The 17,122-nt window shown below is 31.8% G+C and overlaps 2 protein-coding genes across 2 annotated transcripts; both read right to left on the bottom strand.

Moving 5' to 3' along the window:
* Window positions 1-3,061: 3,061 nt before the first annotated feature.
* LOC11446090 (aquaporin NIP1-2) lies at window positions 3,062-5,581 on the bottom strand. The gene is made up of 5 exons (XM_003593739.4): window positions 5,323-5,581; window positions 4,994-5,218; window positions 4,134-4,331; window positions 3,570-3,631; window positions 3,062-3,423 (listed from the first exon to the last, which is right to left on the bottom strand). The coding sequence occupies exons 1-5, from the start codon at window positions 5,431-5,433 to the stop codon at window positions 3,207-3,209; spliced, it is 813 nt and encodes a 270-aa protein (XP_003593787.2). The 5' UTR covers window positions 5,434-5,581; the 3' UTR covers window positions 3,062-3,206.
* Window positions 5,582-10,587: 5,006 nt separating this feature from the next.
* LOC11441300 (nodulin-26) lies at window positions 10,588-14,037 on the bottom strand. The gene is made up of 5 exons (XM_003593738.4): window positions 13,650-14,037; window positions 13,102-13,326; window positions 11,860-12,057; window positions 11,385-11,446; window positions 10,588-11,026 (listed from the first exon to the last, which is right to left on the bottom strand). Exons 1-5 carry the CDS (start codon window positions 13,764-13,766, stop codon window positions 10,807-10,809), a joined length of 822 nt encoding a protein of 273 aa, XP_003593786.1. The 5' UTR covers window positions 13,767-14,037; the 3' UTR covers window positions 10,588-10,806.
* Between the last annotated feature and the right edge of the window lie 3,085 nt (window positions 14,038-17,122).

Here is a 17,122-nt window from a genome sequence, read left to right as displayed (position 1 = left end):
AAGAAATGCTCTACTTTGTTAAATTAGCTAAGAAATGAAGTATTCAATTAAGAGAGCTTCCCCAATTTATTGGCACTCAAAAGTCTTATAAAGAGGAAGGAGTGATGGGAGAATATGAGAGATTCAGAATTTCCACATATGGAAAATAAATTGGATTTAATTACCGATCTTTTCTGTCGTATTTTGTGAACATAATAACTTTACCTAAAACAACCGGGTTGGGTCAAGCAAAGATGTTTCACCCTCACTTAACTAACAAAAGTTGGAATTTCAAAGGGATATGTATATTTAGTGTTCGACAAACTTTAAATATGATTACGACACACCTTAAATATGATTACTTCGAATAAATAAACTTATGAAAAATTAAAATATTACTTCCGTTCTTAAATATAAGACTTTTTTGAGTTTTTTATTTGTCTATTTTTACAAACCTCTTTTCAAATTTCAAAACGCATTAACTTCTTTTTCTTCTTTTTTTTCTTTTTACCAATACACCCATAAAAATCGGATGAGAATGAGATGACATGAAGGGATAAGAACTCAAAATTCTTACCCAAAAAATTATTATAAGAACTCAAATTATAGGACATGGAATGAATTGTAGATTTAGTAGATTATTAACACTCATTCATTGGTTGCTATAATGCTATGTGATAAGCACATAATTATTTTCAACAATGTGATAAGCACATAATAAATTTTTCCCTAAAAAAAAAAGCACATAGTTATTTTTCCTTTGATAAATTAAATCCCACGAGATTTGTTTTTTTTTAACTAAATAAGAACGTTTTGTCAAAAAAAAAAAAAAACTAAATAAGAACGTTAAGAGAAGAAACATCTTCATACTACGTATGTGATAAGCAATTTTTCAACAATGTTCGAGAATTTTATCTGGTAAAACTTTCATATCATTATTACCATAAAAAAAAACTTCCATAGCATTTTTGTTCTAAAGAAACTTGCATAGCATTTATTACTTATATTATAGTGCTGTTATAAAATGAATTAGCTTAGTTGCACATTTATTCTTTTTTTTAACTCTCCGATTTTTAGCAGAAAATAAGTCATATTAATCTGAAGTTCGGTTAAAAAGTAACTAAAGACTAACAAAAAAATTGTTTAATTTATAAATCAAACTCGAGTCCTCCGAGTCATTTAGTTAAGTTCATTAAACACTTGATTTTTATTCATTTTATTTCAGTGTAACCAAATGATCAATTATACTCTTTACCTTGAAAAAAAAGAGCAATTAAATTCTGTGAGTTCTAGCCACTAGGCTACTTGACAAAAAAAAAAAAGAGCAATTATACTCGAAAGCAAGAAAAAAATAGAGCAGCTATAACCTTAAATTTTTAAATCCTATTATGATCCCCATTAATATTAATATAGCAATAAGGTGATTGATGAAGCGAGAAAGTTAACAAAAAAGGATTTGATTCTACTTATGGTTTCCTTGCTTGACAATCGAAGCCCACCAGATGAATTCCCTTTATAGAGGGGGTTACGACAAGATGATCTTCTCTCCCCTTTTCTTTTTTTGATTGCGGGGGAAGGGCTGAATGTTATTCTGAAATCGACAGTAGAAGCTGGTTTGTTAACTGTACCGTGTGGGGAGTAACACAAATGTAGACGCAAATGTAAGCATTTCTCATTTGCAGTGGGATGATACTATTCTTTTTACAAGGAAAGGTTATACTAATGTTCATGCATTAGAAGTGGTTCTTATTATGTTTGACGTAAATTTTCATAAGAGTTTGTTGGTGGGGGTAAATGTTCTAAATCGTGGTTGACTGAATCATCTGTGATTTTGAATTGTCATACTAACAATATTTGTAACGCCTCCGCTTGGTGAGCATGTAATGCCTGAGGCTGATGAGGGCAGGGAGTGGTCCGGCTCCTGGCATGCTTCTAGGCAAAATTGAATCACATCGGAATGAGAGGGATCTTGAGGTCGTGCAAGTATGGGAGTGTATGGTTTAAGGGAGGCTTATAAGAATTGTTTGGTACTACCTATATCAACAAGATGCATCTTCTTTTCGGTAGCTCATTCCATAAGAACTTCATAGTTAAGCGTGCTTGACTTGGAGAAATTTTGGGATGGGTGACCTACCAGGAAGTTTTCCGGTAAGCGTGCGAGTGAGAACAAAACACGCTGGAAAGACTTGTGTTGGTTTGTGGGGTCAGTCGACAATCCTAAAAGCAGTCTGGGATGTTACAATATTCCTTTTTGTACCGTTGTTTACCAATCCGTGGAGGTTCACGTCGTTTACCGTTCTGGTATCCTTTGCTTGACCGCATATAAAAATTGTCTAGGTGGAAGAGTTGTCATTTGTCTATGGGGGTTCGATTGATGTTTTTGAAATTAGTATTGTCTTTGCTTCCGGTCTATTTTATCTCCTTTACATTTCCTTTGCATACTCTTCCGACTTACATTAAGTGTGATGTTTGAAATAGCTACCTACTTGTCACTCTATCTGAACACGTTTAACTATTTCACCAACTACTATATTAATAAGGGTACTTTAGTAAATGAAACACATTTTATCATAGAAATTTGCACACTCAATGATTTTCTTAACAAGTGTGCCTAACCACCTTCAAAGACACTTAACATGAGAATGAGATGGAAACATTTGTCTCTTTTCTTGAAATTATGTTGGTCAATAATGAATCTTAGCCCTCCATACATCATGTTAAAGTTATGGAGTGTCATTGGTGTTTATTATTTTCGTTTGCAAGAAACGCCTTTTATTTTTTTCATTTGGTTTTGAATAGTAGCTATATATGACAGTCTTCTTTCTTCTTTTTGGTACTTTCTTGATGATTATTCTATATAATTTTCTCACGTGGGTGTACATGTACATGGATATTGCAATTCATTCTTTGATTTTCTCATATTCTGTTCTCTGTTTAAACCTATTTTGCTTCTTATTGATTGGTTTTTATTAATTTAGCTGGCTTGAAGCAGTCAGTTTAAACACCTTTGAGTCTTTAACAGACAATGAGATTGGATGGTTGAAGCTGTATTTAGCAGTAGGGGGGAAATTGGGACCAGAAATGTGACCAACAGAGTAAATCAATATAAGTCCCCATGTAAATGCAATTCCAAGAAGTGTCACTACACGATCATTGTTATATATAGTTTCTTAAACATTTAATATTTTAAATTAAATTGTGTTGACATTCATGCGACACATTTATAATCACTCAGCTCCCTTGCTTACTGCTTTGAGGAATGAAGAACTCTTGGTGAGCTCACGAACTGGCTTATTTGTGATTCTGAGGAAAGTGTAGGTCCATGTACCAGCCAAAGCTCCTAGAATAGGTGACACCATATATATCCATATTCCTCTATATTCATGGTGCACAATAGCTGGTCCTAAGCTTCTTGCTGGATTCATTGATGCTCCTGTGATGGGTCTGTCAAATATATTTTCACTCACAAGTTAGATTTTATTTTAACCTTTCTCATAATAACATGTCACGTATTATTTTTATATATTCTTGGTGCAAAGCATGCATTTTAATTTATGATATAATATGTGGTAAGTTTTTGAGATCAATACCCCGCAAACAGCACATTTAGTATAACGGTAGATCCAACTGCAAGTCCAGCCAATTCACCAATCTAAAGCAATGAATCAGACAAGGTTAAATAATATTTTTTTTGAATATATTTATGTAAGCATAGAATATATTTATACATCCCTGTGAACTTAGCTCAGTTGGTAGGGATATTACATTTTATATGCAGAGGCTGGGGTTCGAACCCCAGACACCCCAACCCTACTTATCCACAATTAAATTGTATATATATATATATACATCTAGTCAATGAACTTTTTATTGATGTTGAAAGAAAAAGTCAATTTTATTTTGGCAAGGTGATTTTTCATCACATATAATTTACTAGCATATCTTAAATCTTAATAAAAAAACTTAGCTCAGCTGCTATGGACAATGCATAATATATGTAAGATTCGAGTTTAAACTCCGGCCGCCACAAAAAAAAAAATCTTAATCCAAAATGCTTAATAGAAGTATAATTTTTTTTTTTTGAGGGATAATAGAAGTATAATTATCAATTAATATTATCAACCAAGCATTTTTTTTTTTTAAAAAATGATTACCGCTCTATTATCAGTGGCAACTCCAGAAATGATGAACATAAGGAAGAAAGTGATAATAAATTCGACCACAAAAGCTTGAAGATCAGAACCAGCTGGAAGTGTTCCTGCAAATTGATTTTCCTTGCCACTGAATATAAGTTTGAGAACTCCACTTGCAAGTGTTGAGCCAACGACCTGAGCAATTATATAAGCTGGCAACTGCAAGAAAAAATTAAATTCAAAGTTAATAATGTTCCTAAAAAGGTTGTTCTCATTGTAGGATCTCTCATTTCACTCACTCTTGCTCTCTCCCTCATTTCACAATATGTGTCTATCTTTCTCTAAAATTTAGAGAAAATATCAAGAGAGAGAGAGAGAGATATGGACATAAATTGTGGATGGGAGAAGGTGAGTGGAAGAAAATGATCTAATTCGGTCAACATATACTTGGAACATAGGCCTAAATAATGGTCTTCCAACTATTTTCATCTTCTTCACATACGCCCAAACTCGCTTTGGCCCTTACTCTTCACACCTCCCATTTTGCTACTACATCGAGCAAATGTTTAGATTTCGTAAGTCTGTAACGCCTCCTCCGCATGCATTCAAAATGCAATGTTCGATTGTTACAGACCCCATCGTCTATAATCTTCAGCAAATGGCTCTCCAACCATTACTCTGAGTCAACTATAAAAGAGTACATCCCATGTCCTCCAAGGTACAATCTTCTAACTCCAAAAATTCAAAACTCTTGGCTCTCATACAGATTTGAGCGTCTGAGTGCAGTTCTTCTGATCACCTCCGATCAAATAACTTAAGAGACGGTGTAAAAACTATGTTTGTCTTAATATGAATTATAGTGCTTGTGTTTTGTAATTCACCTGCTTCAATGGAAACCTTCCGGTGGTGGTGTGAGCAATGGTGACAGCGGGATTGAAATGAGCACCAGAGATATGACCTATAGAATAGACTAATACCATAACAGCAAGTCCCCAAACAATTGATATTCCAGGAAGTGTCACAACTTTATCATTGTTAAGGTTCACCACCACAGCAGCACATCCAGCAAATATCAAGAAGAATGTTCCCACCACTTCTGCTACCAACTATATTCAACAATCAAAGCAAAACATCCATTTTTTTTAGTGAGAACATCTAATTAATTAACCATAAACAACAATTAATTTTTTTGGAAGATAAACAAAATCACCTTTTGCAAAAGAGGAACATGATCATCAATGGTTGTGTCGTCACATTTTTTGGTAGCATCATCGTTTATATTCATAACCACATCAAGATTTCCATTGCTAATATCACCCATGTTTAATAATGAATATGTAAGGATAAAGCTAAGAAATGGATTATATCAAAGAATATTGGTATGCTTTTGTTTGTTGCAGCAGAAGTAATGAATGAGGAGTTGAGAGAGCACAACACATTTATAGAAAACCAAAAATGTCTTAAACTATAAAGTACAGCAAGAACATGTTAGATATTTGACTAAACAACCTTTTTGTTGGCTTACGTGTATATTTATTTTTGGATACATGACGTGGGAACCTAACTTGTAGATAAAACTTCATCATATTTAGGATATACTCGTACAGTTATCAATCAATCTAAACAAGTTCAAACATAGACAGTACATTAACAAAAAAATCAAACACAAATTCAAAAAACACCACATACAACTTTTTCCTCAAAAAGACGGTTAATATAACAACAAATGAAAAAAAAAAATGTACCCTTTAAAACACATATAACAACTAAAAAAGGAAATAAGGGTAACAACTTATCATTTCTACACGAAATCAAGACATTTGAAGAGTTTCAACACGAATACATGCATGGAAGAAAAGAGACTTGTAGTTGGAGTAGTAGTACCGGTGCATCTCAATTTGTAAGGTGTACTGTAGACGTTTCCTTTTCAAATTCTTTGTTTTAACAAAATGTTGTTATCCTTTTTCCAAATATGTGACATGGGTGTCGTGTTTTACCATTGTTGTCAAAATTTTGACCTAAATCATAAAATATAGGATTTTGCGACTTTATTCATCTTAAATGACTCAAATCCATAGCAGAATCTCAAAATAGGCAAAATCTTAGTAAAAATGCATCAAAATCTCACAAAATCATGAAATTCAAACAAAATTGCAGGATTTTTTTTTTTTTTAAGAAACAAAATTGCAGGATTTTAAAGGGTCTTAAATGATTTTGTCCATTTTTTAGTCATTTATGTATAAAGTATTTGGTGGACTTTAAATTGGGTCATTTATGACTATATACAATTTATAACATATTTTGAACATTATTTTTGTTTTGGTAAAATCTTTCGATTTTGATTGTAATTTTAAGATTTCTTATATCGATTCTAAAAAGTAATTGAGTAAAGTAATTTATGATACCACTTATTTAAGTTAGCTCTTAAAATAATTCAACAAATATTTATTTGTCATGATTTGGTTGGATACCACTTATTTAAATTTGTCCTTAAAATATATACATCAACCAATATCTGTGTAAAAGAATTACACCGTCGTTGTATACAAAACTTATCTCTAAAGTAGAAACCAAACACATGCACACCTACAAAGTCAATGCATCTCGTGTATTAATACATAGCATTCATGTGATTCTGATAATATTCTAACGTAGGCTTTGTCTACATTTCAGCCTTATCTCTGATCTTATTATTGTTGAATTTAGCTTTTCTCATCAACTCATGACCAAAAGAGTTTACCCCGTGTTTCCCCTGCATGCTTTACCATTCAAAATCAACTTTTTCATTTTCATACTCAACTGATAATGCGTTTTTGTTAATTAATATGTAATCAATTTTACAGATACTTGTATTCTCTGATCTTAAGAAAAATGGTAGACATTTCTTTTCAAAGAATTTAAGGGGGGAAATACACATACACACTAAGAATGAAAGGTCCACTTGTCACTTATATAAGTTGAGACACCTATATAATAGGCAAGTAAACCCTCCTTTTGATTCAACATTTCTAAAAAACTATTTGAGATTTAGGTTTTTATTTTGTCTTAATCTTCTGATTTTTAGAGCAAATGACAAATGTAATTCAGAGTTCGATCGGTAGTTAAGTAGATAGTTTTAGGGTGTGAGATATCATTTATCTGGATCTTCTACTACTACTATATGTTACAACAACTATAGAAACAATAAGATTTTGGGGTCTCTTCTCTTTTTTTGGGTGTAAATCGAGTATCCTCCGCGTGCAACTGCGGAGACTAATCCCACGAGCATTGTGGGACCCAAATGGGCGGCAGGCTCTCCCTAAGAGTTTTAACATGCTGCATGCCCAAGGCTGGATTCGAACCCAGGACCTTGGTTAAGCTAGAAGAGACTCGTTCCATCTCATCTAAGCGCTCTTTGGTAGTATCTCTCTTCTCTTTAAACAGAAGTTGAGGCTTTTTTTTTATTTAAAAATAAAAAAAATCGGTATCCGACTCAAGGTACGGACTAACTTAGATCGACAATAAAAAAACAATTTATTTTATATAAAACTTGGTTCATTGTATTTTTATTTTTATTTTTGAAAATTCGGTATCCGATCTAAGGACCGACTAATCCGAACGGACCAATCCCACCGCCCACTTGCGGCGGCCCCATTTAAAGTCAGAGCAAACTCTGTATGGACTTAGCCCATCGAAATTGACACCAGAGGGAATCGAACCTGAGACCTTTGGAGGAGCAAACTCCAAGATCTCAAGCCAACCCCAAATGGATTGGTTCATTGTATGTTAGGAGCTTCAAAAAATCATAGTAATAATTTGATTGGAACACAAATTTGTTGATTGAAGCGTGTTATACCCTGATTTTGGACCTAAAAATACTCGTTTAAATTTCTTTTTCAACACTGATAATTGTCAATTTACTGTGGTTTTACTCCGAACCTTTACTTTTTTTTTTATCTGCATATTTTAATGTCTCTGTCTCAAAGTATGTTCAATCATGATTTTCTTGCATAAAGCTATCCAAAGTGTTTTCCTTGCATTACAAGTCATTTAAGAACTCTCTGAAACGTCGCATTACTTTTCTTGCATTTTATTTCAAAAAATCATACAAAAGGGTATTTTGGTCATTTCCTGCAGTGGAACCCATTTTAGTCCCTGTGTTTGTCTCTGAGTCTTTTCAACTTGTCTATACAAATCATTGTTGAATCTCTTTTTAAAATCATTTCAAAAATTGCATTTGAGTCAGTTTGGGTCAGTTTAGTCCCTAGGAGCATTTTGGTCTTTTCCTGTCAAAATTCCGACAGGGAGGTATTTTAAAATACCTCATGTCGGTAATTTGTTCGTTTTAGTCCGTTTGTTGATTTTATTTTTCGTTTCACTTTACCTTTTTACCAATTACCAATTTTAATTCATTTTATTTTTTATTTACATTTCGGTCCCCCAAAAGAGTCCCAAAATTGCATTTTTGTCCAATACTTTTTTTAATTGCATTTTTTTTAGTCTTTTTTTTATTATTGCAGATTAGTCCTCATATTAACTTTTTTGCAGATTAGTCCTTAAGTCCAAAAAAAGTGTGAAAATTTTTTCAAAGAAAAATGTAGATCTAGTCCGAACCGAACCGTTCTCGCTAAAACTAACGCCGGATTTGTGTAGAGGAGGTGGTAACGGAACTTTTGATGTAAAAATTTTGAAAAAAAAAGTAGTTTGAATTTTCCGGCGCGGTGGCGCCGCCGCGCCGGAACCACCACCACCTCATGCTCGCCGGCGGCGAGTTCTTAGAGAGAAGGGAGAGCTTCTCTCTCTAAGTTTAACTTAGAGAGAGAAGAGGAAGAAGTTTATGTGTTTTTTGTGTGAAAAATCCTTTTTATACTCCCTCCGTTCCCACGCGCGCGCGTGCGTGCTCTTGTTGTGTTCCCTCGCTCTGTGAACCATCAGATCTGGATTCTTCTAAGATCTGATGGCTGCTGTGTGTTTGATTTTGAATCCTGTGTGTGATTTTTTGTGTGGAATATGGTATATCTTCTGTTTGAACCGTTAGATCTTTGATCTAACGGTCACTGTGCTTCCTGCATTTTTACACTATCTTTTGTGCTTTTTTTTGGACCCTTGGATCTTTGATCCAATGGCTGTGATGAGATCTTGGGAGTTAGATCTGGACCTCTGGATTCATCCAGCGGACCAGATTAAATCCTGCTGAGCCTTTTTTTTATTGCTTTTTAATTGTGTTTTAAATACCTTTTTTACACTTTCTTGGCATTTTATGCTTCGAAAAAATTTTCTAAAAATATTTCCCTATCATTTTGATTTTTCCCCTAAGTTTTAGAATTTATTTGCTTATTTTTGCATTTATTTTCTTTACTTTGTTCTTTTAATTCTTGCTCATTAAATTCCATATATGTTCTTGATGCATTTTTTCATATTGTGATATTTTGGCATGTGAAATAATGTGTGAAAATATCTCTAGGAATATGATATAATGCTTTGCTTGTGTGTGCTCTTATGATCCTCACATTGTAGCTTAAATTCAAACCTTTCAAAAATGGCTATAATGAGGGAATTATAGGTCATATGCATGTATGAGTGTTATACCTAAATTCTAGGTGTATTTTTACCACTTTATTTCATTTCATTACTTTTTTTTTCTCTCTTGCTATTCTATTCAATTTTGTTTACCTTTCTACTATTTTTATGCTTTATGATACTAACCATCTCATCTCACATTTCATTCATCCTATAGTTTTGGCATCATTTTTTCTATTCATTTCTATATCAATTGGGTTTGTAATAATCTTAGATAGATTAGTTCCTTTTAAAATTCTTCACAAAGACCATAGCATGTATCTAGGACAATGTAAAGGACTATGGACTATCTCTAATAATGTACACCGACACAAGCACCGACACTCGCACACACGTTGCATGATTATCGATTTAGGTGTATGTTTAGGAATTCGACGCCTAGTGAAATTTCTTCTTCGAAATAGGCTAAATTTTTCAAACAAACTTTGGAGTCAATACTCCAATGCCCTTTTGTGAAATAAAAATAAAGATCAAATTCGACATTTTTCTTCTATGCCTTACGGCTTCTCTCCTCCTTTTCAAAAATCATTTTCCAAATAAAAATAAGATCTCAATCATCTTCTCTCCCCCATTCTTCACTCAAATAAAACTTCTTTTCTTTCAATAAGTAGGCAATAAAAAATAAAGCGTAGAAATAAGCTTAGGAGAACGGTTCTTATGGAGTACCATAATCGCTCCGGGTGCCTAACACCTTCCCGTAGCGAAAACGACCCCCGAACTTAGAATCTAAGGGTTTTTTCTCAATTTTGCCCTTCCCAAGAAAAAATAGAGAATATCAAAGATTGAAAGGTTCAAGCCAAATTAATGACTTGACACCCGAAAATCGCGATAACAAAGCGCTTATTTAACATACGCTCAGTCATATACGGGTAATTTAGCGGTATCAGTCAAAAAAAATATATAATTAGCGGTATCATTCGATGAAAAAATCGATTTTGCATAAAACTTATACCGTAACATAAAGTAAATATCATGGTAGATGAGTAGATAAAAGTTGTACCATTTCCTCTAGTTATGTATACTACATACATAGTTATTTGCCAATGTAAATTAACTAGAGATATTCTGCTTACAAAACTGAAACAAATAATGATCTTCAAAAATTGAAATTGAAGATATGCAAAGCTTCAATAAATCACTTAGCTCCACCATTTTGTACTCCTTTAAGGAAAGAGGCACTCTTACTAATTTCACGCACTGGCTTGTTTGTGTAGCGGATGAAAGTATATGCCCATGTACCAGCTATGGCACCAAGAGTTGTTGATACCAAATATATCCATATTCCTCTATATTCATGGTGCACAATAGCAGGCCCTAAGCTCCTTGCAGGATTCATTGATGCTCCAGTAATTGGCCTGTTATCAAACATATAGGATTACATGCATGATTAAGTTCCAAGTTATTTGACCAAACTGAATTGTGACGACATGAATGTAATCGTATTGAAGAACTCTCGACGTAAAAGTATCCACTAACTATATTTGAGGAATGATCTGAGCACCTTTTTTCTAATGTCATCTCTAACATTTACTCTCTCATTGGATCAAACTCATATGGGTCTCACACTTTAGAATTGAGTATCACCTAAAGTGGTGTGATTCACATGAGTTCCCCGATAAGAGAGTGAGTGTTAAAGAGAATGTTAAACAGCGAATGTTTCTAGCATTTCTCAATATGTTTAGTTTGAGGTTTGATGTATAGTTAGGTTCATACCCGGCAAACATAACATTTAGAAGCACAGTAGATCCAACTGCAAGTCCGGCCAACTCACCAATCTGCAGTATTGACAAATCAAATAATTCATATTAACATGTGTCGTTAAATGCACAATTTTCAAAAAAAATATCCATATTATATTCATTAACATGAGTTTTTAAGGCACATGTTAGCATTTCACTAAAATAACAAAATTTATACAATTGTGTTGAAGATTGATGGACATTGAAATGTAGAATTTGTTGCCCATGTCCACTTGTGACATATTTGTAATTTATATGTATTTTAAGAATCATGCTAACTAGTTTTTTTTGGTTACAATCATGCTAACTAGTTAAGAAAATAAGAAAGTAATAAAACTATTCATTGAAAATAACAAATTTTTTATTTTCAAAAAGTTGAATACACAATTTTTCAATGGTTGAATATACAATATTTTAACAGTTTTCAATACAAGGGCAAAGGAGATTACCGCTCTATTGTCAGTGGCCACTCCAGAAATGACGAACATAAGATAAAAAGTGATTATGAATTCGACCACAAATGCCTGGAGATCAGAACCAGTTGGAAGTGTTCCTGAAAAATGGTTTTCTTTGCCATTGAATATAAGCCTAAGAGTTCCACTTGCAAGGGTTGATCCAAGAACTTGAGATAGTATATAAGCCGGTACCTGCAAGATTATAGATTGAAGAAAAACTCAACAATTTTTTTAGACAAACTAGTACAGTTAAGTATACTCTTTGGATAATATGCAAAATTTTAAAAGCAATGTGAAAAGTTTAGGAAGAGAAATTTCAATTGAAGGTCAATTCAACCATATTATGAATGCAAAAACGGTTGCATACACATACGGAAAATGACACAATATAGAGCACATGGTTAAACCCATTTTGACAAATTCTATGGTACATCCACCAATTTGAGTGTATTGGTACACCAAATACTTAAATTAATAGTTAAATGAGTTATTTTTTGTAGGAAAAAAATATTTTCTATCACCTATAATTATAATAACTAAATCTTATTTACCAAAAACGTCAACACAATAAAATTTGATTTTTCTGAATTCCTATTACTCATAATAGAGAAGTTTGATTATTTTTTACAATAAAATGTAGAAAAATTTAGTATGATTTTTCTAAAAAATGAAATGATGTTTTTTCTTATAAAATGATATTTTCTAAAATATATATGTCAACAAACACATATTTCTTTCATAAAAAATGATAGTTAATTTATAAAAATGTAAGCGAGAGTGCCGGTACACCTTAATTTGCGGGTGTACCGTAGAAGTTCCCTAAACTTTACTTTTTCATATGTAAAATCAATGTTATCTCAAAAATTTACAAAAACTAAAAATTAAAAATTCTACTTTAAACTTCTTATCAAATGCTTTTTAGGGCATTTGTTAGCATTTTTTTAAAGAAAATATTGTTGTTTTAAGGAGTTAACACGAGTAATTTTCAAGAAAATTCAAGTGTAATAATTATATTTTCATTTACCAAATCATCTAAGAAATTATTGAATAAATGTTTACCACCATAGTCAAACATAACATCGTTTTCAAAATAAAATAATTTGTATGCTTTAAAGTTTGGTCAGTCAAAATTTATGTACTTGATCCAAATTTTGAATCAAATACATTAATTTTTGTTGACCCAGCTTTTTCTCATATAAAGAACATGACGGAATATAACTTTAGAACTCGGATCACCTGCTTAACCGGGAACCTTTTGGTGGAAGCATGAGCAATGGTGACAGCAGGGTTGAAATGAGCACCAGAGATGTGACCAACAGAGTAAACCAAAACCATAACAGTGAGGCCCCAAACAATTGAGATCCCAGGATGTGTTACTACTTTGTCATTGTCAAGATTCACCACAACAGCAGCACACCCTGCAAATATCAAGAAGTACGTCCCTACCACCTCTGCTACCAACTACATTCAACATAATACAAATCAAACCAATTTATTTTAACATTGATTCCATATTTAAATTCACAATAATTAATTTAATCTCTAAAGTATTTTTTCTCTCTAATTAAATCTTTAAAGCATATAAAAGTAATAAACATTTTTAAAGTATATGAAATTCGTCACTTTAATCTTTGTTATTAAAATAATAGGAATTAATATAATAAACTTTAGAGATTAATGCTTTAAAAATAAAATTAATGACTGATATTTTAGAGAGTAAATTCATATTCATAGTTATTATCAACAAAATAAGTTCTATGTAGAGTGGTTTAGGAGATACATACCTTCTGCAAAAGGGGCACATAGTCTTGGATGCATGACTCATCACAATTTTGGGAGGCATCACCATTTACATTCAAAACCGTTTCATGGTTTCCATTGCTTGATGAATGATCAGCCATATCACCGACAAATAATTAGGATGAAGCAAAGAAATGAAGTGAAATGAATGCTAAACTTTGTCAAAGAAACTAAGAAATGAAGTATTTAGTTAAGAGACCTGCCCCAATTTATGGGCACTCAAAAGTCTTATAAAGAAGAAGGATGGGATAGGAGAATAGAGAGATTCAGAATTTGACTTCTTCACAATTTCCACAGATGGAAAATAAATTGGATTAAATTACCGATTTTTTGTGTCAACGTATTTTGTGGACATGCCACTTTTAATCACATGATTTGCTTGATAAAATAAAATAACTTTACAAAGAAAAAACAACGGTGTTGGATCAAACAAACTCTTACGTGACAAACAAAAGTTGGAAACTTGACTAATCATATTTAGTGTCTCATGTGTCAAAAATGATAACTACAAACAATTAAATCGATCAAAAAACTAAAATAATAATAATTAATAATGATTTTAGACTTAATACAAAAATTAATAATAATAACAATTTTAGACGAATTTCTTGTCATATATAACTTTTTCTATAAAAGTTTGTTTGTTAATAATGTACATAAATTATTTCCATAAACAACTTTGAATAGTCTCATAAAAATAAATTCAATTAATTGAATCGTGATAGGTAAAATTTATCGATAATTATTTTACCTAAAAATTAAACTTATGTTCTTTTAAACGATTCATCTTAAAAAAAAAAAAAAAAAAAAAAAAAAAAAAAAAAAAAAAAACTGATTAAACAAACCTTTAAAATCATTAAAGTAGTATTATATTTGTAGCTTGTGAGTTGTGATCCTGGAGGATATTGAAAGCTTGTCCAACTACCCACCGGAAATGCAGAATGGAACATAAATGGCACTTACCATAATATAGCCTCCTTCTTTGTCCATTTGTCTCTCTCAGTCAAACGTTTGAACTTTTATGATGTGAGGTTGACACAGTATTATGGATTTTTAGATTGGTGAAAGATTAAACTTTGAATAGTTATATTCAAGGTAAAAATTGGATGAGAATGAGATGACGTGAATAGATAAGAACTCAAATTTTAGTACATTGAATGACATTGAAATCAACTTTTAATACATTGATCTATGGATAAAGATTATTAACTCTCATTTATTGGTTGCGATAGTTTCCTTTGATAGATCAAATCCCACGGGATTTTTTTAACTAATAAGAATGTTCAGAGTAGAAACATCGTTAAACTACGTGATAAGTACACAATTATTTTTCAATGTTCGCGGTTTTATTTGGTAAAACTTTCTTAGCATTTATTTGATAATTTTGATGAAAAAAATTCAAACAAATATTGATTATTTTTTAGGGAAAACATATATTGAATTATTATTAAAATTTAATTCTAAATAGATTTAATATACTATTTTAGTTTTTGTAATATTTTGACAAAAATTAATATTTTTCTTTTGAAAATTTTATTTATACATAAGTAGAAGTTATTGAATATTTTAATAAAATAAATTAAATTATGATTTTTTAATTCCTTGTAAAATGTTTAAACTTAAATAAAGATATACATGTCAATGTATAATTTTTTTGGTGGTGCTCTAAATGAGTTTTTTTGGTGGTGATGTCAATGTATAATTAGTATCAAGAAGAATGTGTTTTCTATTATTTTAAATGTAAAATGTTCTTCTTCGTATTTATATAATAAATGTAAAATGATCATATTTTATAAAATGTACCACAAAAAATCAATTTTTAGAATTAAAATATATTATTTCAGGAACTTTTCTTTTGTGGTGCCTAGGGTTTGAACCCTTGATATTAAATATATTATGTACTATATTATGTACTAAATTAAGCTCACGAGGTCAGGAACTTGATTATACTATATTATTTTTTAGTTTTGAGATTTATTTAAAAACTTCTAAATAGTTTAGGGACCAACAAAATAATTAAACCTATTGTAAATATAGAACTCATGTAGTTGAAAATTTCCCTTAAAAATACTTACTGTCGAAAACTTGAAGGGAATATTATAAAATGGGATAAAAAAAATCTCATGAGAGTCTTATATTTAGGGATGCAGCAGCAAAATTTAATTATTATCCATGAGAAATATAAATCAACACATTCTTTTTTCTGGAGTTAGATGGAAGGGACAGTCATGGACTCATGGTATAGAGTTTAAATTGCTTGTTATAGGAAGGAAGGAGGCGCCTTTGTTATGGAGGAGGAACAAGATTCGTTTGGTAGCAAAATCTTATTAGGATTTGTGAGGGTGGTGGGTGATGGTGTCCAATACTTTGTTCTAGAAGGATTCTTGGTTGAGGGGAGGTGGGGTTCCGTTTCGCGTTAGGTTCAGTATGTTGTTTGAGTGAGAATAAACTGGCAACGGTAGTGGAGATGCATTTTTTAGGTTTGGGGGTTAATGGTTAAGCGTGGAAGTGGTAATGGGGGGATTAATTATGACGATCAAACTTGTGTAGGAGGGTGCAGTATGAATGAAGACAAATCATAATTTATTTGTCAAATTTTATTTTTATGGAAGATTATGGTCATTGGTTACAAATTGGTTAGACTTTGAAACTGTCTTGTGGTTATCTTTCTCGTACATTTTGGTGATATAGGTAGTTTTTCGAAACATATTCGATTGGCTTTGAGCATTATTTGGATTTTGACAGTTCGGATAATTCGGAAAGAAAGAAAGGGGCGAATTTTTCAGCAAAAGGATGAGCAATTGCAAAACTTATGTGAGAAAATTAAGCATCAATCTTTTTGTAGTTCTAATCGAAATATGTTACATTCGACTTTGATTACTATTTTTGGAGGTTTAATCATTTTCATTTCTTTTCTGTTATTACCTAAATTTGTTTACCTCTTTGTTTTTCCTTTTTTTTGCACACAGCAGAGGACCTTCCAACATCATAATTTCTCTACTTATGTCACAAACTTGTGTTACCAAATTTGTCAACTTTTTGGTTTGATCTATAGATTCCATTTGAGCATTTAAAAATAAAAATGCAAACATCATTATCTTTATAAGTTTGTTTCACTTTCGTTGTAAAGAAAGGAAATGTTGTTGTTAGATTATCTACTTGGCAGTTATGACATGACCTCTAAATTATATTTTATCTGGTTAATTTACAATATATAATTTTGACAAGATTGTTTTAAACAACAAAATAAAAACCTTAAATCATTCATTTTTAACAACTACAAGTTCATCTTCTTTCTTGACATATGAACCCTAATTCTTTCTCACATCATCATGTCAATGATCAAGAATGTCCACCTACGTTGCCATGACCGAAATATGATATCACAGTTGACTCCAAAGTCTTAAATTAGAGGAATGCGTGATCTCATGAAGTCAGCAAGTTTGACTCAGCCATA

Source organism: Medicago truncatula, chromosome 2 (assembly GCF_003473485.1).
Source record: "Medicago truncatula cultivar Jemalong A17 chromosome 2, MtrunA17r5.0-ANR, whole genome shotgun sequence".
In the NCBI taxonomy this organism is placed as follows: domain Eukaryota; kingdom Viridiplantae; phylum Streptophyta; class Magnoliopsida; order Fabales; family Fabaceae; genus Medicago; species Medicago truncatula.
This window is presented reverse-complemented; position numbering and strand designations above follow the sequence as displayed.

Coding starts and splice junctions, on each gene's coding strand:
- LOC11446090 (XM_003593739.4), bottom strand. CDS start 5,433: ATGGGTGATATTAGCAATGGAAATCTTGATGTGGTTATGAATATAAAC. Junction 5,219..5,322: donor ATGTTCCTCTTTTGCAAAAG/GTGATTTTGTTT, acceptor TGTTGAATATAG/TTGGTAGCAGAAGTGGTGGG. Junction 4,332..4,993: donor GAAGGTTTCCATTGAAGCAG/GTGAATTACAAA, acceptor TTTTTCTTGCAG/TTGCCAGCTTATATAATTGC.
- LOC11441300 (XM_003593738.4), bottom strand. CDS start 13,766: ATGGCTGATCATTCATCAAGCAATGGAAACCATGAAACGGTTTTGAAT. Junction 13,327..13,649: donor ATGTGCCCCTTTTGCAGAAG/GTATGTATCTCC, acceptor TGTTGAATGTAG/TTGGTAGCAGAGGTGGTAGG. Junction 12,058..13,101: donor AAAGGTTCCCGGTTAAGCAG/GTGATCCGAGTT, acceptor ATAATCTTGCAG/GTACCGGCTTATATACTATC.